The sequence below is a fragment of the Geotrypetes seraphini genome, chromosome 10, assembly GCF_902459505.1.
Source record: "Geotrypetes seraphini chromosome 10, aGeoSer1.1, whole genome shotgun sequence".
In the NCBI taxonomy this organism is placed as follows: Eukaryota; Metazoa; Chordata; class Amphibia; order Gymnophiona; family Dermophiidae; genus Geotrypetes; species Geotrypetes seraphini.
The window spans coordinates 1,057,450-1,083,677 of record NC_047093.1 but is presented as its reverse complement, the minus strand read 5'-3'; the positions used below and the strand labels follow the sequence as shown (position 1 = coordinate 1,083,677).

The window sequence follows — 26,228 nt, the reverse complement described above, 5'->3', positions numbered from 1 at the left end:
AATGACGTGTCCCCCATGTTCACCTATAGCTCTAATCAGGTCAATTGTGCACACTAAAAATGCAGGAGGATCTGGAACGTGAGCGCAGGCAGGCAGTGATACAAAAACAGCAGACACCCGACCGATTGCAGTGTTCCGCCATCTCCCTCCCTCCAGCTCACCTTAGATGTAGAGTATGCCGGCTTTCTTTTTCGCCCAGCCGCATGCTCATTTGTTCAATATTCTCCTCTGACGCAACCGGAAACAAGAAGTTGCAAGAGAGGAGAAGATTGATCAACTCGAGCAGCCGCGTGTGCGGCTGGGCGAAAAAGAAAGCTGACATACTCTACATCAGTGTTTTTCTACCTTTTTACACCCGTGGACCTGCAGAAATAAAAGAATTATTTTGTGGATCGGCAAACTACTAGGACTAAAATTTTAAAACCCTGTTTCTGCCCCATCTCCGCAAGCTCGGTCACCTCAGTAACTATAGAAAAATAGACAAATATAGTGCAAAATATAGACAGCAGATATAAATTCTCAAAACTGACACATTTTGATCACTAAATTGAAAATAAAATCATTTTTCGTACCTTTGCTGTCTGGTGATTGATTTCATGAGTCTCTAGTTGCGTTTCCTTCTGTCTCTGTATCCTTTCTTTCTTTCTGCACTCAGGCCCAAGAATTGTCCCTTCCTATTCCCTCCCTCTTTCCTTCCTATGTCCTTAGTGCCCCTGGTGCCTCCTTCCCATGTCTTTAGTGCCCCCAGTGCCTCCTTTCCATGTCCTTTGTGCCCCTTCCTGTCTTTAGTGCCTCCTTCCCATGTCTTTAGTGCCCCAGTGCCTCCTTCCCATGTCCTTAGTGCCCCTTCATGTCTTTTGTGCCCCCATTGCCTCCTTCCCATGTCTTTAGTGCCTCCAGTACCTCCTTCCCATTTTCCTTAGTGCCCCTTTCTGTCTTTAGTGCCCCCAGTTCCTCCTTTCCATGTCTTTAGTGCCCCCAGTGCCTCCTTTCCATGTCTTTAGTGCCCCCAGTGCCTCCTTTCCATGTCTTAATGCCCCAGTACCTCCTTCCCATGTCCTTAGTGCCCCTTTCTGTCTTTAGTGCCCCCAGTGCCTCCTTCCCATGTCTTTAGTGCTCCCGGTGCCTCCTTCCCATGTCTTTAGTGCCCCCAGTGCCTCCTTTCCATGTCCTTTGTGCCCCTTCCTGTCTTTAGTGCCTCCTTCCCATGTCTTTAGTGCCCCAGTGCCTCCTTCCCATGTCCTTAGTGCCCCTTCCTGTCTTTTGTGCCCCCATTGCCTCCTTCCCATGTCTTTAGTGCCTCCAGTACCTCCTTCCCATTTTCCTTAGTGCCCCTTTCTGTCTTTAGTGCCCCCAGTGCCTCCTTTCCATGTCTTTAGTGCCCCCAGTGCCTCCTTTCCATGTCTTAATGCCCCAGTACCTCCTTCCCATGTCCTTAGTGCCCCTTTCTGTCTTTAGTGCCCCCAGTGCCTCCTTCCCATGTCTTTAGTGCTCCCGGTGCCTCCTTCCCATGTCTTTAGTTCCTCCAGTGCCTCCTTTCCATGTCCTTAGTACCCCTTCCTGTCTTTAGTGCCCCCAGTGCCTCCTTCCCATGTCTTTAGTGCCCCAGTGCCTCCTTCCCATGTCCTTAGTGCCCCTTCCTGTCTTTAGTGCTCTACATCTAAGGTAAGGTGGAGGGAGGGAGATGGCGGAACATTGCGATCGGGTGGGTGGGGACCGCGCGATCCTTGATGACCTTGTCCCCTTCCTGCAGAGGCCACTATTTTTTCTTCCTCGTTTCGGCAGGTTATCCGCAGCTAAACACGGCTAGCCGCGGGTAACCGCCACCATGTCACTCTCTACTTCTGACTATGGGGTATCTATCACTTTGTACAGTCAGACAAATTATGGAAGTTATGATTTAACCTGGTTCTTCACACAATTTTCTAATGTAAATCAATATTACATGTTACAACCAATTGCAGCGTTATTTAAAACATTTGAAACAGAAATAAGTACACTTCTCTGCTTAGAGCTGAGCTATGAGGGGTGTTCAATAATTTATCTACCTGAGTATGAAAACAAGTAGTAAGCGTGTTGAAACAAGTCTGTGCATGTTGATATTTCATTTATTCAATTTTCTATACCGTTCTTCCAGGAGAACTCAGAACAGTTTACATGAGTTATTCAGGTACTTGAGCATTTTTCCCTGACTGTCCCAGTGGGCTCACAATCTAGCTAACATACCTGGGGCAATGAGGGGATTAAGTGACTTGCCCAGGGTCACAAAGAGCAGGGTGGGTTTGAACCCACAGTTCCAGGGTGCTGAGGCTATAGCTTTAACCACTGCACCACACTCTCCCCACCATGTCTCATGGTTACTCATGCACAGTTGCAGCTCAGTGCGAGTCTAACATTCCAAGAGACAGGTTGTCAGGAGAGTCCTCATGCAAGAACCCGATGTTCAGCTACAAAATGGGGGGATCATTGCTAGGGGTGAGCAACCTTGAAAGAGATCTGGGGGTGATGGTGGACTCAACATTGAAAGCATCGGCACAGTGTGCGACAGCATCAAAAAAAGTGAACAGAATGTTGGGTATCATTAAAAAGGGTATCACAACCAGGACGAAGGAAGTCATCATGCCACTGTATCGTGCAATGGTGCGCCCACATCTGGAATACTGTGTCCAGTACTGGTCGCCGCACCTCAAGAAGGACATGGCAGTACTTGAGGGGGTCCAGAGAAGAGTGACTAAACTGATAAAAGGTATGGAAAACTTTTCATATGCTGACAGATTGAAAATGCTGGGGCTGTTCTCCCTGGAAAAGCGGAGACTTAGAGGAGACATGATACAAACCTTCAAGATCCTGAGGGGCATAGAGAAGGTAGACAGGGACAGATTCTTCAGACTGTGGAGAACCACAGGTACTAGGGGTCACTCAGAGAAACTGAAAGGGGACAGGTTTAAAACAAATGCTAGGAAGTTCTTTTTTACCCAGAGGGTGGTGGACACATGGAACGTGCTTCCGGAGGTTGTGATAGGCCAGAACACAGTACAGGGGTTCAAGGAAGGCTTAGATAGGTTCCTAAAGGTTAAGGGGATTGAGGGGTACAGATAGAAGTAGAGGTAGGTTATAAAAATGGTCAGGAACTACTTCACAGACATAGACCTGATGGGCCGCCGTGGGAGCGGACCGCTGGGTGCGATGGACCTCTGGTCTGACCCAGTGGAGGCAACTTCTTATGTTCTTAAATCAAGAAAGAAACTGCTAGATTTGGAGCACCGTTCAGTGATAAAATTTCTCACAAAAGAATGGAAAAAGCCAAAGGAGATCCATGAGTGCATGACTGCAGTTTATAGTGAGTCTGCCCCATCATCCTACAAAGTAAAATTTTGGAGCAAGCAGTTTAAGTGGGGTAGAGAGTCCACTGAAGATGACCCTCACACTGGATGGCCTGTGGAAACAACTTCCACAAAAATGTGCAAGAAAGTTGAGGATTTATTGTCAGACAGACAAATTAGGGTTAAGGTTTCCTGAATAGCTGAAGAAATGGGCATCTCAGCAGGTACAGTTTGGAAAATTCATGAAAATTTGGGCATGTCCAAGGTTAGTGCAAGATGGGTTACAAGAATGCTGATGCCATGTCAGAAGGCCCCAAGGCTCTAGTGCTGTCAGGAGAACTTGGAGATAAGAACATAAGAACATTCTCTGTGAAGACCAAGTGAATTTTTTTTCATTGATAAATGGAGCTGAGACTTGGGTCTATCACAGAGATCCTGAGTCCAAAATGGAGTCAATGCAGTAGAAGCACAAGTTAACTCCCTTTCCAAAAAAGTACAAGACAGAAAAATCTGCAGACAGAGTCATGGCAACTGTCTTCTGGGATGATGAAGGACTTTGTTGCCTTTTGCTTCTGGAGTTCATGCCACACAAGACAACCATAATCAGGGAGAGTTACGCCAACACAATGATTGCTTTGCAGGAGTCAATCAAGAAGAAAGGAAAACTCACAGCAGGTGTGCTGCTTCTTCACAACAATGTCATGACAATCACAGGCTGCCATCTGAGAAAATGGGTTTCAGCAGCTGAACCATCCACCCTACAGTCCTGACCTGGTTCCCTCAGATTATTTCTTGTTCTGAGTTTTGAAGAAATCTCTCTGTGGTCTGTGATTTTTAAGTGATGAAGATGTCAAGGAAGCTGTGACATCCTGGTTTGAAGGTCAAACACAAAAACATCATGTAAAATCAGCTTATAGACCACATAACCATGAGGATCTGTGTAGTTTACAAAAGATTAACCTAAGTCACAAATAAAACTCTGAAGAAATTAGTTACCCAGAAATCTAGAAAACAAGTTTTCAAATGCCTTCTAAAATCCAAGTATGACATAGATAGGAAGAATAGTTGCTTAAAATTTTTGTCCCAGGGGGTGGGAGTTTTTTGGATTGAAGACTGTGAAAACATCTAACAGGTATGAGGGTGCTTGACCAGTTATAATTCTATAGTAAATGCAACCAAATTTGAAAATGATACATAGGTAGCCAATATAATTTGCAATAAAAGGGAGACACATGATCATATTTTTCAGACTATATATTAGTCTCACTGGTGTGTTCTGTATGAGTCGTAATCTGGAAATATTCTTTATCCCTGCTAAACTATATTGCAGTAATCTAGGTGTCCCATTACCAATGATTGGACCAGCAACTTAAATGCAGTGATGTCAAAATAAGCTCTGTCTGCAATTTCCATAAAGTATGGAAAGCCTTGCAGATTACCATATCTACTTGTTTCTGCATAGTCAAATTCTGATCCAATATAACTCCCAATATTTTAATCATAGAATAATTCTTTTTAAAGGGGTTAAAGTCATTGCAGGAAAAGTGGATGAAGTGTATAGAACTATCAGAAGACTATATTGAAAAAAAAATTTAATGCTTTTCTTGTCTACTGAGGTAGATAAATTATTGAATGCCCCTTGTTTACCAGTCCCAGGAATGATTTTCCACACTAGACCTTAAAAACTTTTTTTTTTTTAAACAAACTGCCCCTGCCAATCTTGATCAACCTCTCCTTCTCAGTGGACTAACAGAGCCTGCTGTCATCAGCTATAATCTCCTTCTTTCCCATCATACTCTGATTAAAGCTCACACCAGTCTTGATCCTTCTTGTCCTTTGACCTAATTTCTTTTATCCCCCTCAAGAGTTTTATTGATGGAGCAATGCTTGCTGCCAGGCTGGAAGGAGACAAGCCTGTGTCTCAGGTGGGCTTGGAGCTACCATGGGAGGGGGGAGGGAGATCTGGCAGCCAGATACCTTTTTAATGTTGGAAATAAGGTAGGGGGCATAGGTATAGGTGAGAGCAGGGGGGGGTGAAGTTGGGATTTAGCCAGTCACCATTAATTTCACTACTATGTTGCCTTGGGGTAATTGTTGACTTCATTTTAACTTTGGAAAATCAGGCTTCCCTGGTTGTCAGAAAGACCATTTTGAATGTACAGTACATTTGATTAGGAAAATCCATTTTCTCTTTTTTTCTAATATTCAGAATTGGAATCTTAGGCCAGATGGTCTTCACCTGCCTTCATTTTCTCTGTTTGAATCTCTAGAAGAGAGGAAGAGATTGTAGATGCCATGGATAAGCAGACTAGATAGAATTTTCTTGTCCCAAGCTTTCTTGAATTCAAATACCATTTTCTTCACCACCTCCACTGCAATGCCGTTCCATATATTTACCACCCTTTCTGCAAACCCCCCCCCCCCCCCCATATTTTCTGAGTCTATCCACTTTCACCTTCATCTTGTGTCCCCTTTCAGAGTTTCCTTTCAGTTCACAGAGATTCGCCTCATGTGCATATATGCCATGGAGGTATTTAAATGTCTCTCATCATATTTCCCCTCTCCTACTTTTCCTCCAAAATATACATGAGATCTTGAAGTCGTCCCTATACACTTTATGATGAAGATCACTAACCACATTATTTGTTTATTCAATTTCCTATACCGTTCTAGAAGAGCTCAGAACAGTTTACATGAGTTTATTCAGGTACTCAAGCATCCTCTGGACTGACTCCATCCTGTTTATATCTTTTTGAATCTGCAGTCTCCAGAATTGTAGAAATATTCTAAATGAGGTCTCACCAGAGTGTAGTGTGAGCTAGTGCAAAGTGATGCAAGTGGGAAAGAGGAACCTGAACTATAGCTATGTGATGCAACATTCCACATTAGGAGTCACTGCCTTGGAAAAGGATCTAGGTGTCATCGTTGAAGACACATTGAAACCCTTATCAGGAAAGGAATGGAAAACAGATATAATGTCTTTGTAATCGCTCTGTGATACGGCCACACCTTAAATACTGTGTGCAATTCAGGTTGCTAAATATCAAAAAAAGATATTGAGGATTTAGAAAAGGTACAAAGAAGGGTGACTAATGATAAAAGGGATGGGATGACTTCCCCATGAGGACAGGCTAAAGCAGGGGTCTCAAAGTCCCTCCTTGAGGGCCACAATCTAGTCGGGTTTTCAGGATTTCCCCAATGAATATGCATGAGATCTATGTGCATGCACTGCTTTCAATGCATATTCATTGGGGAAATCCTGAAAACCCGACTGGATTGTGGCCCTCAAGGAGGGACTTTGAGATCTCTGGGCTAAAGCGACTAGGGTGCTTCAGTTTGAAAAAGAGATGGCTCAGGGCAGGATAGAGGAATTCATTGCCAGAGAACACTGTAAGAGTGTTTGGTGTAGCAAAGTTTTAAAAAACGTATGTTCAAAGTCCATAAACCAATATGTCCCAAACCTGGTCCTATAGGCACCCAAACCAGCCAGGGTTTTAGGATAGCCTGAAAACCTCTAGGACTAGATGTGGAAACCACTGCCATAAATAATAGGGTGAGCTTGGGAAAATTCACTGCTCATTCCTGGGACAAGCAGCATAAAATCTGTTTTACTTGACTGGAATTCTGGCAGGTACTTGTAACCCGGGTTGGCCACTGATTGAAACAAGATATTAGGCCTGCTGGTTCTTTTGGTCTGTTCCAGTATGATGATGATTATGTACTTATCTCCCCTTCCCTACCATTTCACACAGCATCTCTCTCTCTTTCCTCCCCAAGCCATATGCTCCAGCATCCTATCTCACTTTAGGGAAGCAATACTACAATCAGCCTTCTCTTAGTCCCTTCCGGATGCCATATGCTAGGTGTTCAATCCCAACCCGCAGTCCAGGTGTTGCAGAATTTGCATCTTTTCAGAACACATGCTGCACTCCCTCTAGTGGTAGAAAGAGTTTCAATTTCTGCAAGCAATCTGGGCAGAAGTCTTTTACTGTTGCTCTATTTCTCATTTTTTCACTTAAAGTTCATTTCTCATTGGCTTCAGTGCCTCCCTGGTGGTCTGCTGTCGGAGAAAAGGATGCAGTCCTGCAGAGCCGGACTGCAGCTACACAGAGAAACTCTGGTTAATCTGTACAGCCAGCCTGCTGTGTGCCACCTTTCTGGAAGTACCCGTGGAGTTTGCTGGCCGGTGACCCCACAGTCACAGGTTTCTAGGGCAGGCTGAGTATGTCTGGACAGAAACCCACCTGGGTTTCAAGGTGCAGGCTGCCTTTTCCACCTCCTGACTACATGGCAGAGGATCCATAGGGGCGAAGGGTGTAGTCAGTCTCTGGTCAGCTGGCAGTCTGAAGATCTTCAAATCCAGTGAAAATTGGAGCTGTTTCTCAAGCAGAAAGTCCTTTTTCTCCACTGAGCTGTTTTAAAAATGCTGACAGATAAAGGCACTACAAACCCTGTGAGTACCTCCATTATTTCTTATGGGAACTTCGGGAGTGGCTTGTAAATCGATTTTAACTCCATTTTTCACAGTTTCTGTGGGTAGGGATCAGGTCCCCCACCTCCCCTGACCCCAAATTACTATTTTTTTATTTTCAGATTTTGTTAAGAATATAAAAACATAAGAACTGCCATCTCTGGATCAGACCTTAGGTCCATCAAGTCCGGTGATCCGCTCACGCGGAGGCCCAGCCAGGTGTAACCTGGCAAAACCTTAGTCACCCATATCCTTCTATGCATCTTGCAAGGAGATGTGCATCTAACTTGCCCTTAAATCCTAGAACGTGGATTCCGCAGCAACCTCCACCGGGAGAGTGTTCCAGGTGTCCACCACTTGCTGTGTGAAGCAGAACTTCCTGGCATTTGTCCCCCCTCAGCTTCAGTCCATGATCTCTTGTCTTAGTCACATTTGACATCGTAAATAACTTTTTATCCTGCTCTATTTTGTCGATTCCTTTTATTATTTTGAAAGTCTTAATCAGATCCCCTCGCAGTCTCCTCTTCACAAAACAGAAAATAAAATTAGTTTTTCTACCCTTTGTTGTCTGGTCATTATTCAAATCTTGGAGTCCCAGGTTCTGGTTGTCTTCTGATAACTTGCTTGCCAGGATCTCCTTCTTTCTCCATGCTAATCATCCATCTTCTATCTCTGTCCTCGCCTTCTGTTTCCCTTCCCTCCCCCGCAGGTCTGGCATCTTTCCTTTTTTTTGTCTCCATCCACAGATCCACCTTTTCTCAACTACCTTTTCATCCAGCATCTCTCCCTTCTTCCCCACCAGCCCAGGGTCCACCATATCTCCCTTTCTTTTCCCAACTATCCTCCTATCCAGTATCTCTATCCCCCCCTCCACACCATTCCTTGTGTCCAACTTCTCTACGTTTCTGTTCCTTCCCTCCCTAAATCCCATTGTCCACCATCTCTCTCCCTTTCCTGTTTTTTAGACCCATTATTTCTTCCCCCCAAAGTCCAGCATATGCATCTCTGAATCCCCCCTTTCCTTCCTCCCTGCACTTCTACAGCAGGGCCCCCTTCCCTGAAGGTCTGTCCCCCCTGATGACCTGTGCCACCATCCCTGAAGGCCTGCACCCCACCCCTGAAGTCCTGCCTGTCCCTCCTGAAGACCTGTACCAGCAACCCTGATGGACTGCACCCCCCTCCTCCGGAAGGCCTGCGTGTTCCCTGACCTATGCATCCATTTACCTCATTTCAGCAGCCTGCAGAGGATCGCTTGTGCTAGCGATCTCTGCAAGCTGCTATAGGCCTTCAGAGCTGTCTTCCCTCTGCCTTGGTCCTGCCCCTCCTCTGACATCAGAGGCAGGATGGTGGCAGAGGAAACAGCTCTGAAGGCCTATAGCAGCTTGCAGCCCCCTCCTCCGGAAGGCCTGCGTGTTCCCTGACCTATGCATCCATTTACCTCATTTCGGCAGCCTGCAGAGGATCGCTTGTGCTAGCGATCTCTGCAAGCTGCTATAGGCCTTCAGAGCTGTCTTCCCTCTGCCTTGGTCCTGCCCCTCCTCTGACATCAGAGGCAGGATGGTGGCAGAGGAAACAGCTTGCAGGCTCCTGAAATGAGGTAAATGGATGTGCGGGAGGCCAGGGGGGATGCTGGACACCAGCAATTCCCGACGCCCTCCCCACTTCGCCCTCTAAAGCAGCACTAGAAAAGGTTCAAAGAGTGACCAAGATGATAAAGGGGATGGAACTCCTCTTGTATGAGGAAAGACTAAAAAGGTTAAGGCTCTTCAGGTTGGAAAAGAGACGGCTGAGGGGAGATATGATTGAAGTCTATAAAATCCTGAGTGGAGTAGAATAGGTACAAAGACTAGGGGACACTCAATGAAGTTACAGGGAAATACTTTTAAAACCAATAGGAGGAAATACTAATTACTTCTTTATTTTTGTATACTGCAATACCACAAGCAGTTTACAGAGGAAGAGACTGTACACAGACAGCGATGTTACAGAGAAAAATTTCAAATTACATTGGAAGTCGGGAGTAGTTAGGTATGATTAGCAAGTTGGATGCATACCTTCTTGCTAATCATATTGAGGGATACGGGAAATCCGGGTCTCCATAAAGAAGTACCTAAATGGGCCTCCGCGTGTGCGGATCGCCGGACTAGATGGACCTAGGTCTGATCCGGAGAAGGCATTTCTTATGTTCTTATATTACAAGGCAGGGAGGAGTCAGAGGAATTTATCAAAGAGATAGGTTTTAATTGATTTCCTGAAGGATTGGTAGGAGGGTGAATTAGAAATGAGGGTGGTTAGACATTTATTCCATTTGCCTGCTTGAAATGACAGTGATCTATCAAGGAATCTCTTGTAGATACAGCCCTTTGGGGAGGGGAAGATGAACAGAGAGGCATTACGTGTGCAAGTGGTGCCTGGAAATTCAAAATGGTGCGAGAGGTAGATTGGGGATAAACCAGTTATGGTTTTGAAGCAGAGGCAGGCAAACTTGAAGATGACCCTTGCCTCCATCGGTAACCAGTGTAGTCTTCTGTAATACGGGCTTGCGTGATCGGACTTTTTGAGACCATAGATGAGACTGACGGCAGTATTCTGAATGATTCTCAGTCGTTTGATGGTTTTCTTAAAGGAACCCAAGTATATGATATTGCAATAGTCTAAGGTGCTTAAGATTAGAGATTGAACCAGCAATTGAAAAGAGAAGTCAAAATAGTGTTTCCAGAGGGTGCCAAAACATTTTTTAACTTGAGCGTTAGTATGGTCTTCAAAAGACAGGCATTGGTCTAGGATAGTGGTTCCCAAACCCTGTCCTGGGGGATCCCCAGCCAGTCGGGTTTTCAAGATATCCCTAATGAATATGCATGAGAGAGAGAGTTGCATATAATGGAAGCGACAGGTATGCAAATCTCTCTCATGCATATTCATTAGGGATATCTTGAAAACCCGACTGGTTTGGGAACCACTGGTCTAGGATGACTCCAAGGATTTTGATGGTTAAGCTCTGGAACACATTGCTAGTGGTTGTGGTACGAGCGGATAGCGTAGCTGGTTTTAAGAAGGGTCTGGCAAAGTCCATAGTCTGTTATTGAGAAAGATATGGGGTAAGCCACTGCTTGCCCTGGATCGGTACCATGGAATGTTGTTACCCTTTGGGTTTTTGTCAGGTACTAGTGACCTAGATTGGCCACCGTAAGAATGGGCTACTGAGCTTGGTGTTCCATTGATCTGACCCAGTAAAGCTATTTTTATGTAGCATGATGTATTTTGGAGTTTCTGCTCTTTTGTGCAGAGAACCTTTTTTCATATGATAGATGTGGGTGTTTTCTTTAATGTACATTCCTTCTTTTCGACGGTGATCTCAGCTTTCTGAGTCAGTCAGGATATTGGATTGCCTACATTTTATGACAGGTTCAGAGTGCAAAGCTTGGATCTTCTGCAAATTAGATGTCCGTAGGATCTTGTTCCTTTATTTGGAAAGGATAACCAAGTTCTAGGCTGTCTGCTCACTTTTTTGTTCTCACTGGGCAGCACCTCGCCGTGGTAGGCCGGCATCCTCGGATGGAGCCAAAGGGCCATGTCCACTACTTACATTGCCTGTGGCATGCAGCCGCCAATTTCGCTTACAGCACTCTTGACAGGAAGGGTAGTGACGGCGTAGGTAGTATTTCGCATGATTCATCCTGATGAAATTACAGGGTGGCTCTTGGTCTTCTCTTCCTACTTTTACCCAGTTTTATCGAATGGATGTGGCAGCGCATTCTGCTGCCTTTTTTAGGACCTGTTTTGTGGGCAGGCTCTTCTGCCCCTCCCTAGCTTCTGTGGCTTTGGTATGTCACAGAATGGAAGATTAGGTTTATACCTTCAATATTCTTCTTTCTGTTAATCCCTGGAGAATTCCATATGACCCACCGTCTCTGGATTCACTCAGTTGTTTGGGGTAGCCTGTTCCTTTCTGCCTCGGTTACTCTCATTACAGGCTTGAAGATTTTCCAGCCAGTTGCCAGATCCTGTGAGTATACCCAGACAAAGGCCTTTCTTGGTGTGCGCATTATACACAGCAGGTTAGTTCTGCATTGTTCCTCAATGTTTTTTTGAGCTGCCTTTGTGTCTGTTTATTACTCGTTAATATTTTGCAGAGCAAATCAGTTTGTGAGTTACTTGTGTTGATGGGGATTTGGGACTGAACTAGGGAGAATGCAGCATGTGTTCTGAAAAGGTGAAATCTGCAACATCTGGACTGTGGGTTGGGCTTGAACACCTAGCATATGAAATCCTCCACAGACTAACAGAAAATGATCGAACTTACTTCCATTACAGAAGATGCATCACTACAGGTACATCTGAAGCAGGAAACCTGTGAACAAGGCCACAGCAGAGAGACTGATTTAATTCTTTACAGAACAAAATGTAAGAGATGTACCTTTATGAGAGATGGTTTTCAAGGGTGATACAGAAGTGGAAGCTGTTATAAAATTTCCCCAAGCCATCTCAATAATGGCCTATTGGCTTCTCTTTTAGAAAATTATCCAAGCCTTTTTTTTTTTTTTTTTTTAAACATTGTTAAGCTAACTAATTTCACCACATTCTCTGGCAATAATTTCTAGACTAATTACATATGGTGTGAAGAAATATTTTCTCCAGTTTGTTTTAAATCTCCTACTGAGTAGCTTCATTGCATGCCCCCTAGTCCTAGTATTTTTGGAGTGAACAAGCGATTCACATCTACCCTTTCCACACCACTCGGTATTTTATAGACCTCTATCAAATCACACTTTAGCCATCTCTTCTCCAAAGCCCTAACCACTTTAGCCTCTTCATAGGGACATCATTCTAAATCTTTTCTCATTTTCGTCGCTCTTCTCTGTACCTTTTCTAATTCTGCTATATGTTGAGCTACAGTGACAAACTGCACACAGTATTCAAGTTGCGGCCTTACCAAAGAGCGATAAAAGGGCATTATTATATTTTCATCTTTGTTTTCCATTCCTGATAATCTCTTATAATAAAACCCTAAGCGCCCATGCGCACTCTTACCGGCGTGTTCTGTGATCCATATGTCCGTGGCTGGCAAGAGTGCGCATGCGTGCTTTGACTCCTCCCCTCACTCACTAAGTGGCAGCATCCTCACTCCGGGACCCGCTGACCCGCCTATCTCTCCCTCCCATGTGACCTTCCCAGTAAGATGACCTTAACTACAAACCTCCCTCCAGCGTTGGCAGCCGCAGCACGCTAAACATGCTGCTTTGCGGCTTTCTCCTACCAGTGAGTGCCTCTGCCATGTCATTGATGATGCACGTTGAACTGAGGGTTTCAATGTATCTGCAACAATGACACCTACATCCTTATCCTTGGCAGTGACTTCTAATGTGGAACCCTGTATTAAAGAATGACATAGGGACAAATTTTTCCCCATCCCTGTGGGAACTCATTCCGAATCATCCAAAACTCGGCAATCCGACTGATCGTTGAGCTAAACTCCACTGGCTGCCCTTGGAAGCAAGAGTGCAGTTCAAGTTTGCCTGCCTCTGTTTCAAATCCATTCTTGGCTTGGCCCCTATATACTTGGTTCCCCATTTTATCTTAGTTTGTTCATCCAGACCCACATGCAGAGTTCATCTGTTTAACCATCCAACACTAAAGGCTTGCAGCTTCAAAAGATACCTAAACAGAACACTTGCCTTCCAAGCAGATCAACTAAATGATTGGCTGGGCAATATTATCTTGCGCTCCTCATCCTACTTAAATTTCAGAAAATTATTAAAAACAAACCTGTTTAACTGATTTGTATCCTAAGAACAAAAGGGGGAAAAAAGCAGATAAGAGCAGGCGCAACCACAGCAGACAGCAATGGAAGCAGCAGACAGAAGCAAGATGTTGAGCTACCCAGTTTTCTGCATCGTCTGCCATATGTATGACTATCTCCCCTCTGGGAGGCAGTCTTACGTATGCGCCCGATGCGGAGAACTGGAGAGCCTGAAGAGACAAGTCAGACTCCTGGAGGGCAGAATATTGGAACTGGAGGCACTTGAAGCAGGGGAGGAGGGAGACAGAGATGCAGAGAACGTCCAGACAGAGGAAGCAGAGAACAAGACAGAAGACAACATCAAGGAAGAAGTCCGAAAGCTGGAGAAGTTCATAGAGGAGGCATACAGGGAGGCCGTGGAAAATCATCAGCAACAGTGGAACTGCCAAAAGACACCTACAGAGAGTGTGGACCACCCGACAGACAACCACCAGGAAGAAATGGGTGATACAGTAGCAAGAACGAAGGATACAGACCTGAGGCTGGAGAATCAGGAGAAGATAGAGAGGACAGCAATCGTCGTGGGCGACTCCATCATCAGACAAGTTGACAGCCACATAGTGGGAGGAAGACTTGATCGGCTGGTGACCTGCCTACCGGGAGCCAAGATAGAAGTCATAGTGAGCCTTATCGACAGGATCCTCAACAGTGTGGAAGAAGAAGATATGGCGGTGGTGATCCATGTGGGGATGAACAATGTGAGCAATAGGAACTACATCAGGGAAGTACTGAAGGACTAGTTCTGGATGCCAGGAAGGAAGCTGAAGACCAGAACGCAGAGGATAGCATTCTCGGAGATCCTGCCGGTACCCAGGGCAGATGAGAAGAGGCAGATGGAGCTGCAAACAGTCAACGCGTGGATGCGGCGCTGGTGCGAGGAAGAAGGATTCCACTTCGTGTGCAATTGGACAACGTTCTGGGGGAAGAGCAAGCTCTACAGGAAGGATGGACTCCACCTCAGCAGTGACGGAACGAGGCTACTTGCAAGCAACATCAAGAGAGAAGTGGACAAGTTTTTAAACTAGGAAGAAGGGGAAAGCCGACAGTCGACAGAAAGAGAGAGTCAATGGTTCGGGAACAGGTATACCCAGAGGATACCGTACAAGAAGATAGAGGGAAAGACTCACCGGATTACAGGCAAGAGAGATCGAAAAGGACACAAGAGGGAAGGAAATGCAAGAAAGGAAAAAGCTGCAAACTCAAGTGTATGTACACAAACGCAAGGAGCTTACAAATAAGATGGGTGAATTAGAAGCCATAGCACAAAAAGATAACGTTGACATCATAGGCATCACGAAAACATGGTGGACTGAGGAAAACGTCTGGGACACTATGCTACCAGGATACAAACTATACCACAGAGACAGAGTGGCTCAAAAAGGTGGGGGCGTTGCCATATACATCAAAGAGGAAATTGAATCTGCTGGAGAGAACACGCCACAACTGACGGATAAGTTAGAGAGTCTCTATGGGTCAAAATTCCAGGAACAAATGGCCTGGAAACGAAGATCGGCATCTACTACCGACCCCCCAAGGCAGTCCAAAGAAATTGATGGAGAAATGACATACGAGATTAAACGCAACTGCAAGGAAGGCAACACAGTTATCATGGGTGACTTCAACTATCCGGGAATAGACTGGAACCTAGGCATCTTCAGCTGCATTAGAGAGACCAAGTTCTTGGATGCTGTAGGCCAGGGGTGTCAAAGTCCCTCCTCGAGGGCCGGAATCCAGTCGGGTTTTCTGGATTTCCCCAATGAATATGCATTGAAAGCAGTGCATGCAAATAGATCTCATGCAGATTCATTGGGGAAATCCTGAAAACCCAACTGGATTCTGGCCCTCGAGGACCGACTTTGACACCTGTGCTGTAGGCGATTGTTTCCTGGAACAACTTGTCAAGGAAAATACTAGAGGAAATGCAATTCTGGACTTAATTCTAAATGGCCTGCGAGGACCAGCACAAGATGTAGAAGTAGAAGGGACGCTGGGAAGCAGTGATCACAATATGATCCGCTTTGATCTGGACGCAGGGGAGAAACAACGGTCCAAAACGACAGCCATGGCACTGAACTTCCGAAAAGGGAATTACGAAGGGATGAGACTCATGGTAGGGAAGAAGATTAAGAAGAGGATAAGCACTGTAAAAACGCCAGAGCAAGCTTGGTCCCTTTTTAAGGACACAGTCACCGAGATGCAAAATATATATATACCGCGTATCAACAAGGGATCCAAGAGGAAAAAGAACAAAGAACCGGCGTGGCTCACTGTAGAGGTGAAGGAAGCGATCAGAGACAAGAAAACTTCATTTAAGGAATGGAAAAGGTCAAAAACGGATGAAAACTGGAACAAGCACAAACAACATCAACGCAGGTGCCATAAGGCGGTAAAAGGGGCCAAAAGAGACTACGAGGAAAAAATAGCCAAGGAGGTGAAGAACTTCAAGCCGTTCTTTCGATATATTAAGGGGAAACGACCCGCAAAGGAAGTGGTGGGACCGTTGGATGACCATGGAATAAAGGGAGCACTAAAGGAGGACAACGCAATCGCTGACAAACTGAACACATTTTTTGCATCTGTATTTACCGAATAAGATGTACACAGCATACCAGAACCCATCAGCATACCAGAACCCTATATGCTGGAAACGAAGATGGAAAGCTGACAGGATTGACGGTCAGTCTAGAGGAGGTATGTAGGCAGATTGATAGGCTTAAGAGTGATAAATCCTCGGGACTGGATGGCATCCATCCGAGGGTCATCAAGGAACTGAAAGGGACCATAGCTGAACTGCTTCAACTAATAGCCAATCTGTCAATCAAATCGGGAAAGATTCCGGAAAACTGGAAGGTAGCGAATGTTACACCTATCTTCAAGAAAGGTTCAAGGGGAGATCTGGGGAACTACAGACCGGTGAGTCTGACCTCTGTACCGGGAAATATGGTAGAGTCACTGATAAAGGACAGCATCATTGATCACCTTGACGGAAACGGGCTGATGAGGACCAGTCAGCACGGTTTTAGCAAAGGCAGATCGTGTTTGACAAACTTGCTGCACTTCTTTGAGGGAGTAAACAGACAGATAGACAAGGGCGATCCAGACATTGTATATCTGGATTTTCAGAAGGCGTTCGACAGGGTTCCGCATGAACGACTACTTTGGAAAATTGCAAGCCATGGAATTGAGGGTGAAATACTCACGTGGATTAAAAACTGGCTGGAGCATAGGAAACAGAGAGTGGGGGTAAATGGACAATACTCAGACTGGAAGAGCGTCACCAGTGGTGTACCGCATGGCTCGGTGCTTGGACCCGTGCTCTTTAACATCTTTATAAACGATCTGGACATAGGTACGACGAGCGAGGTGATTAAATTTGCGGATGATACGAAGTTATTCAAAGTAGTAAAGACGCAGGGGGATTGCGAAGATCTGCAACGTGACATAATCAAGCTCAAGGAATGGGCATCGACATGGCAGATGAGATTCAACGTGGATAAGTGTAAAGTGATGCATGTCGGTAACAAAAATCTCATGCATGAATACAGGATGTCCGGGGCGGTACTTGGAGAGACCTCCCAGGAAAGGGACTTGGGAGTTCTGATCGACAAGTCTATGAAGCCGTCCACATAAGGTGTGGCGGCAGCAAAAAGGGCAAACAGAATGCTAGGAATGATAAAGGGGATCATGAACAGATCAGAGGTTATCATGCCGCTGTACCGGGCCAAGATACGCTCTCACCTGGAGTACTGCGTCCAGCACTGGTTGCCGTACCTGAAGGACACAGTACTACTCGAAAGGGTCCAGAGAAGAGCGACTAAGATGGTTAAGAGGCTGGAGGAGCTGCCATACAGCAAAAGATTAGAGAAACTGGGCCTCTTCTCCCTTGAAGAGACTGAGAGGGGACATGATCGAAACATTCAAGATAATAAAGGGAATAGACTTAGTAGATAAAGACAGGTTGTTCACCCTCTCCAAGGTAGGGAGAACAAGAAGGCACTCTCTAAAGTTGAAAGGGGATAGATTCCGTACAAACGTAAGGAAGTTCTTCTTCACCCAGAGAGTGGTAGAAAGCTGGAACGCCCTTCCAGAGGCTGTTATAGGGGAAAACACCCTCCAGGGATTCAAGACAAAGCTAGACAAGTTTCTGTTGAACAAGAACGTGTGCTGGTAGGGCTAGTCTCAGTTAGGATGCTGGTCTTAGACCAGAGGGCCGCCGCGTGAGCGGACTGCTGGGCATGATGGACCACCGGTCTGACTCAGCAGTGGAAATTCTTATGTTCTTATGCCCGACCTCTTTTTTCCCAAGATCTCTTATGCCTTCCTCGGTATCCTGCTTACCTATTTAAATTGTATATATTTTGCTGATTGTCCATCCCTTTGCTGTAAACCACCTCGAACTACTACGGCTTTGGTGGTATATAAGAATAAAATTATTATTTTCCAATCCTGGAGTGCTTTTCATGTCCCTGCCCCGTTCCTGCAAGTTCTGTCCTCATCTGAACAAGCCTCATACACTTTAAAATCATACGTGTTCAAGGCTTGTGTGATTAAAGCAGAGCTTACAGGAATGGGGCAGGGACAGCACCAAAACTAATGGGGACAGGGAAAATTTGTCCCCCCTATCATTCTCTTCCCTGCATCACATAACGATAGTTTGGGTTCCTTTTTCCCCCACAAGTATCACTTTGCACTTGCTCACATTAAATGTCATCTCTTCTAGTCTCAGAAGGTCCTCTTGCACTTTAACAAATTTGTGTCATCAGCAAATATAATTATCTGACTAGTTTGTCACAGACTCCTAGGTAACTCCACTATTTACCCTTCTCCATGAAGATTGACCATTTAAAGGTGAGCCAGCTACTGTAGAGTCTAGATCAGGGGTGTCCAGCATGGAGCCCCGTGAAGTATTTTGTGCAGCCCCAGTCGAGGGTGATGCAGTGTTTTCCTCTGCTGCCCCAGGATGTTTACCGTCTTGCCGGCTCCCTCCTGTCTTGCTGCAGCGTTTGTGTGGCCCCAGAAACATTTATTTTGGCTGATGCGGCCCAGGGAAGCCAAAAGGTTGGACACCCCTGGTCTAGATTTTCAGAAAGCTTTTGACAGAGTACCTCATGCAAAACTCCTGAGAAAATTTAAAAGTCCTGCAACAGGAGGCAATGTTCTGTTGTGGATTTGGAATGGGTTACTGGATAGAAAACAGAAGGAAGGAAGGAATAAATGGCTATTTTTCTCAATGGCAGAGGGTGACTTGTGGAGTGCTGCAGGGATTTGAACTGAAACCATCACTATTTAACATATTTACATATGATCTAGAAATCAAAACAAGACTAGTGAGTAGAGCAGCTGTCTCAGCACCCTGAGGTTGTAAGTAGTGCTGCCCAATTCCCATCAGTGAATTGATTTGTTCTGCAAAAAAAATTGGCCTCACCAATGCAGTAAGTCCTGACAAACCAGCAGGCCTCCTACAGCAGTTGCAATGGTCAGTAGAGGCAGAGCTCTGAACAGGCTGCTTCTGGCCTGGAAGGGCCTTCCTTATGCTGCATCATCACTGATGATGTGGCAGAGGGAAGCCCTGGCAGAGCAGCTTGTGCAGAGCGTTGCCTCCACTAGCCAGCCACCTCCGCTGCTGCTTTAGGAGGCCTCCAAAGTATGTCAGGTCTTACGGTGGGAGGGGTTGGTCAGGAAGTACACAGAGGGATAGGAGAAATGGAAAGCTGCTGCACATGGGGGAAGAGGGAGAAATCCTGCATATGGGGAAAGGGGAGGGAAACATGCATGGAGAAGAGAGAAATGTTGCATATGATAATGGAGGGGAAGAAGGGAGAGGAATAGAGAGGTTTGCCCCAGGGCACATGGCAGGGAGAGATGGTAGACAGTGGGAAAGAAACGGAAATGTTGGATATGGCAGTAGAAGGGAAGGTACATAGACAGAAGATGGATGGTGAGCATGGAGAAAGAAGAAAATGTCAAATGGGCAGGAGACCCTGATGAGCAAGTTAACAGATGACAAACAGAAACCAGACTCTGGGACCAACATGATTTGAATAATAAAATGACCAGACAACAAAAGGTAGAAAAAGTAATTTTATTTTCTATTTTCTGATTATATGTCATGTCACATTTGAAATGTGTATTTTGCCAGCGCTGGTGTTAAGACAGCGTGAGCTAGGTCCTCAGAGAGAGAGAGAGAGAGTAAACATCTTTTTTGTGGCAATTCAAGGCTGTGGGCACAGGAGGATTGAGTGACTTGCCCAGGTCACAAGAAGCAGCACTGGGATTTGATTTCACAACCTCTGGGTGCAGCGGCAGCAGCAGCAGCTCTACCAGGAGGGTGGGATAGCTGAAGAAGCTACAAAATAAACCTTTTACTTACTCAGTGTTGGGAAATTTAAATCTACAACTCTGTACTCTTATAAATCACGGATATAATGCTTATAGAATTATGGTGTGCTCAGTCCTCCAACATATAAGTCATGAAAGGGTAAGACCAATATGAAGAGGAACCATCAACTTGTGTAGCTGTTGCAAATACCTGTTACAATGTTTCATCCAACAATACTACAGAAAAAAAGAAAATAAAGATAATGTAGCACTTATCTTTAGTTGAAGGACTTATCTTGGATGGTAGTGACAGTCCTCATTCAGACGGTAAAAATGTTCACGTTGACAACCATCCTATTAACAACCCCTCACGATTCTTCAACCCCGTGTTTTGAGCTACATAAAGGATACCACTACTTTTAATGGTGGCATCCTTTGTGTAGCACCAGCGTTCCAGCTGTATGAAGATTTCCCTTGGTTACCCTCCTGATGAAGTCAAGGGGAAATTCGGCCAGATAATTGCTGATGATCGGGAATCAAATATAGATGAAACTTAAGGAGCACCTATGCTTTGAATACATTTACACTGTGTAATGTGTTAATTACTTTTTTTTTTACAAAGATATTTATTTATAGGTTTGAGGTATGTTTATTTTGATTTGGACATTTTGGGAATAGCACAATTTTTTGTGCATGTTTTTGGGATTCAAGACACGATTGGACGCGAGGGATTGTTAATATGATAGTTGTCAATGTGAACATTTTCACCGTCTGAATGAGGACTGTCACTACCATCCAAAACAAGTCTTTCAACCACATTATCTTTAGTTTCTTTTTTTCCGTTGTATTATTGGATGAAATGTAACAGGTATTTGCAACAGCTACACAAGTTGATGGTTCCTCTTCATATTGGTCTTACCCTTTCATATCTTGTATGTTGGAGCACTGAGCACACCATAACTCGATACATGTTATATCCATGAGACAACAAGACAACAAGGATAGTGGATTTTTGGATTTAGTTATAAAGCTTTAAATAGACAGCCTGCATTATTGTATTTTCACTCCATAAGACGCACTTTTTTTCCACACAAAAGTGGGTGGAAATCTTGGTGCATTTTATGAAGTGAAGGTACAAATTTTGTTACCCTCCCCTCCCCCGGTACCATTGTAAAACACGCCCACCGCCGCACCTCCTTTTTAAAAAAAAAACCAAAAAAAACCCCAAAACACCCATTTGCCTGCCGTCGCTCCTGTTTTACCTGGTGGTCCAGTGTCCAGCCAGCTCATTTCCCCAGTGGCAAAACAAATCAGCAGCGCGGCCATCAGAAGCAAGCTTTACGCTCGCCTGCTCAGCCCCGCGCTGCTTTCTGAATGGCTGCCTTAAGGTCTCACGAGAACCTATGGCAGCCATTTGGAAAGCAGCGCAGGGCCAAGCAGGAGAGCATAAAGCTTGCTCCTGACGGCCATGCTGCTGATTTGTTTCACCGCTAGCCGGGAAACAAGGAGCCTGGAAGAGCGAAGGCTGCCGCGACAAGTAGGGATGGAGCGAAGGCGGCTGGAGCTGATGGAAAAATTTTAAATGGTACGGGGGGCTTACCTGGGGCGAGCTGGCTGGGGGCTGGCTGGCTTGGGGCTCCCTACCATAAGACGTGCCCTGTACCCTGTCCCGGCCTACCACTACACCACCAGAGGAGGGACAGGGGACAGGGCACACCATTTGGTTCAGAATTGTTTTTTCTTGCTTTTTCCTCCTCTAGAAGGGGTGTGTCTTATGGAGCGAAAAATACAGTAAGTATATGAAGTGTACAAAATAAACCTGCCAGAATGTTTTGGTGGGGGGGGGGAAGCCTGACTGAGCAGGAACATCAAATTGAAAATTTTTTCCCAGAATTGGGCAGCGCTAATTGTAACTAGAGAATGACATGGGGAATAAAAATTTGTCCCCATCCCATCCCCGCAAGTTCAGTCCCCATCCCCACGAGCTCAATCCCCGTCTCCGCAAACCATCTGATCTCATCCACACAAGTCTCGAATAGTTTTATACTAAACTTATTTTCTTAAAGTATAAAAAGAAACAATATTCTGTACAATTGTCATTTTATAAATCAAAGTTCTGGCTTTTGAACTAGAGATAAAGATGTTCAGCTGGCAGGGCTTTGTTTATTAATTTTTATAAACACAATATACTAATTTATCCTAAAGCAAAAAAAAAGAAAAAAAATAGAAATTTTTTTTCTACCTTTGTTGTCTGGTTTCTGCTTTCTTCATCTTCTCCTCATTCAATTCCTTCCTTCCACTGTCTGCCTTCTCTCTGCCTCTTCCATTTGCTCTGTTACTGTGCCTCTCCCTTCCATCTCTTCCTCCCCCCCAATTGGTCTGGCACCCATCTTTCCTCCGTTCCCCCCATAGTCTGGCATCTCTGTCTTCTTCCCTTCCAGCGTCTTCTCCCTACTCCCTGTTCCCTATTTCTCTTCAGCATCTTCTCCATTTCCCTTCAGTGTCTGTTCCTTTCCACACTCACCCCATTCTCCATTTACTTTCAGCGTCTTCTTCCTACTCTTCCCCATTTCCCTTCAGCATCTGTTCCTTTCCACCCCCTATCCTCTCCATCCCCATTCAGCACTCCTCACGCGGTCCCAGTATTTTCCTCCCTCCCTTCCCCTTACCTTCGTGATGCGTTTTAATTTAATTTGTTCAAGCAGCCGGAGCCTAAAGTCACATGCGAGAAGCTTCCGCAGACACACGCGACTTCAGGCTCTGGCTGCTTGAAAAAATTAAATTAAAATGCACCATGAAGGGAAAGGAAGGGAGGGAGATAGATGTGGTGGCGATCGGTAGGTAGGAAGGAGGGGGTGCTGCTCGCAATCGGTGACCACACACATTCCCTCCCTTAACTGCGGAGACAAGGCCATTCACTGCTCCACAGGGCGGTGGATGGTCTTGCCTCCATACCTACACTGACCAGTTTATTTTTCCCCACCATTTCGGCGGGTTACCTGTGGCTAGCCACAGGTAACAGCCACCGTGTCATTCTCTAGTTGTAAGTTCAATACCCACTGTAGTTCCTAGTGACTCTGGCCAAGTCACTTAACACCTCATTGCCCCAGGTACAAAAGAAGTACCTGTCTAGAATATGTAAACTGCTTTGATTATAACTGCACAGAAAAAGTGGTATCGAGTCCCATCCCCTTTACCCATTAGTTTGTGGCTCTGCAAATTTTCACAGTCTGCATATGTTTTAATAACTTTGGATAAATTTGCAGATAAGACCTTAGGAAACTGGAAGACTGGATCTCTAAATGGCAAATGGAAGTTAATGTGAAAAAAATCTTGGAAACTATTTTTCTATTTCTTCCCTTCCATTCATGTGCACCAACTTCTCAATCTCTTTCTGGGGGGCCTTTGCTCTGATGCAACTTTATGTTGCTGCATGGGAGAGACACAGAGGGAAAGATCCTGACTGAAGCGAGGCCAGGGTGAGTGGGAGGGAGGTAAGTAGAGAAAGAGCCAGATCCACTAAAGGGTAGAGGGAAAAGACCAGACTGGACCTGCAGGTGAGGGAGACAGATAGAGGCCCACCATGAAGAGCAAGACAGGATTCTTCAATGGACAACCTGCAGGCCATCCTGTGGCAAAAGTTAATTAATGTTAAAAAAAACAAACCCAGCCAAAGGTCTCAGAGAGCTGCCTTTGTTCCACAGGCCTTCTATTATGGAACACTGAACTAAGGTCTCCCACATGACAACGACGACAGTATAGAGATCCAAAATTATTTTTATCATGAAGTTAAAAGCAGTTTTTCATTTTGTTTTAATAAGATGAAAGAAGAGTTGATAAAAACTAACAGGCGTTTGAGCTCTTTTGAGGGCTCTTTGGCTAAGAGGTTTATCCCCGCTACTCTCTTGAGTACAAGGATGACCTAAAAATTATCTTTTTGAAGTTTAAATACTGATTTTTCCATTGCAGTAGTACAAGTGAACACAGAGAGAGTCTGCAGGAAAAACACAACTTGTCCCTGAGAGATAGCAGAGCCCTATATAGTGACTTCACCCCATTCACACCAAACTCTCAGCCGCTTGCTTTGGAAGCTGTTTTGGAAACTCCAACAGGTCACTCTTCCACTGTAAGGCTTTCTCATATTTGCTTTTAAAAAGCAGTCCATGGCCTGGGAAAAGAGAAAGAGAGACTGAATTGCACAGTATCCTCCTCCTATTAGGTTCTTGTTTTTTTGGGGAGAGGAAGTGAATCTACTGATCTGCAGTGCTTGTTCTACTTACCGATACAGTCTGACATTTCTTTAACAGCTTTTTTCTTGCAGCAGCTTCGACAGAGGTGAAACACACACTTAATGCCCTTCAAATGAAAGCAAATAAACAACCCTTACAAAAATATGGAGAATGACCATTGCTAACAGGTCAACAAGCACATTGAATTGATGCAATGTCTTACTGCAAAGTTAATGGGTATCCCCTGCTGTGCATGTGGAAAGAGGGCAGCTCGGGGAGGGGGGAACTTTGGAGATAGCATTATAACATAATCAGCCCCTGGATGGGGAAAGATGACACTCTAAGATTTATTCTGTATGGACAAGTTCCTGATAGGGCAGTGTTTAAATGTGAAGAAAAAAAAGAATTTATTTTAAACAATGAATGATTCCTGAATAGGATTATACAATTCATGGCACAATATTGGTTAGAAGACTTTTTACACTCAGTCAAACCTTGTTTTGATGAGAAATCATTACACACACTGATACATGCTTTATATGTGTCAAAATCAGACAACTGAAATGTAGCATATTTCTTTTGCTTATGTTGATTTTTCTGAGTATCAGCCCATTCCACGGCACTGAAAAAGGAGTAGCAATGAATAATTTCCCTAGCAACCACTCTGATCAGTTTCGTGGGTAATGAATACAGTATTCTCTCATTCAGAAAAGCTATGAGGGAGTACCACTTCCCACTTCTGCACAGTCACTGGTTGAGAGATTACTTATTTAATGGGGCGTACTGAGCTAAGCTTCCTTAGGTGGACATGCCAAGCCAAATGAATTTTCAAGAAAATTTCCTAAATCATCTAACACAGATCTCACCTCGCCCTCAAATTACAGGCCCATCGCTGGCATCCCCAAACTTCTTGAAACCCACATAAGCAAAAAGATAACAGCATACATAGAGCAACATTCATGCCTTCAGACACAATTTGGTTTCAGACAACAGCACAGCACAGAACTCCTCATCCTGACCTTAACCAAAATCAAACAACTGCTAAGTACAGGCTATTCTCCTTCAATTTGATATATCTGCAGCATTTGACTCTTTTGATCATCAACTACTCCTAACAAAACTCTCTGAGATAGGGGCAACAGATACGGTGCTGGTTCACATACTTCCTCATGAACAGAGAATACACTGTCAAAAAAGACGGCGTTTACTCCAACACCTGGAGGGCCTCCTGTGGAGTTCCGCAGGGATCACCGCTTTCACCTATTCTCTTCAACCTATTCATGAGCTCTCTCGGAAACATCCAATTTGAAGATGCGAGCATAATGTCATATGCAGATGATATCTTATTCCTCATTCCGGTGGCAGAAAATCATGCTAACACCTTCAAGAAAATTTGTGATAATATATAGAAAATCCAAACATGGGCAACCACTCAGAAACTGAAGCTAAACGCTGCCAAAACCAAAGTCCTGTTTCCACAATATCCAACAAACAGCGCCAACAAGCATCACACTCCAATGGGGCAGCATACTTACTGTTGAAAAAAACCTCTAAAATACTAGGCTGTATACTAGATTCCACACTATCCATGGAACCTCAAGTAGCCCATCTTCGAAAGAAAGCCCTCTTCACCATGAAACAACTAAGACTCATCAGGCCATACTTCCACCAACATCACTTTGCCATCATAGTCCAGATGATAATTCTATCCCAACTGGATTACTGCAACTCCACCTACCTGGGAATCAACACCACCCTCTCCTACAAAATGCAACTCATTCAAAATACTGCAGTTAAGACTCATCTTTGGTCTGAAAAAATATGTCTCCATCTCAACATACCGCAAACAACTCCACTGGCTACCCATCACAGCTCGTATAAAATTCAAAATTGCCAGCATCATACATCGCATCATCTATGGCAACTCAGAAGTCCCTCTCATCAAACTTTTAACTAACGCATGGCCCAGCTCACACAGAATTATTAAAAGGATCCAACTGAGCCTCCCCTTGACAAAAAATCTCAAGTACAAAAGAATCTTCCAATCCATGTTCACTTTCCTCAGAGTCACAATCTAGAACAACCTC

At 44.7% G+C, this 26,228-nt stretch overlaps 1 protein-coding gene across 4 annotated transcripts in view; it reads right to left on the bottom strand.

Annotated features, from left to right (window-relative positions):
- Window positions 1–23,671: 23,671 nt before the first annotated feature.
- The window catches only part of DUS1L (dihydrouridine synthase 1 like), a 65,638-nt gene continuing 63,081 nt past the window's right edge, over window positions 23,672–26,228 (bottom strand). For all 4 annotated transcript variants that reach the window (XM_033960328.1, XM_033960326.1, XM_033960329.1 and 1 more), the window contains exons 13-14: window positions 24,193–24,268; window positions 23,672–24,080 (exon numbers count right to left, since the gene is read on the bottom strand). In XM_033960328.1, the coding sequence (XP_033816219.1) occupies window positions 23,971–24,080; window positions 24,193–24,268 (186 nt within the window). In that variant the 3' untranslated portion in view covers window positions 23,672–23,970. The remainder of the gene's footprint in view (window positions 24,081–24,192; window positions 24,269–26,228) is intronic.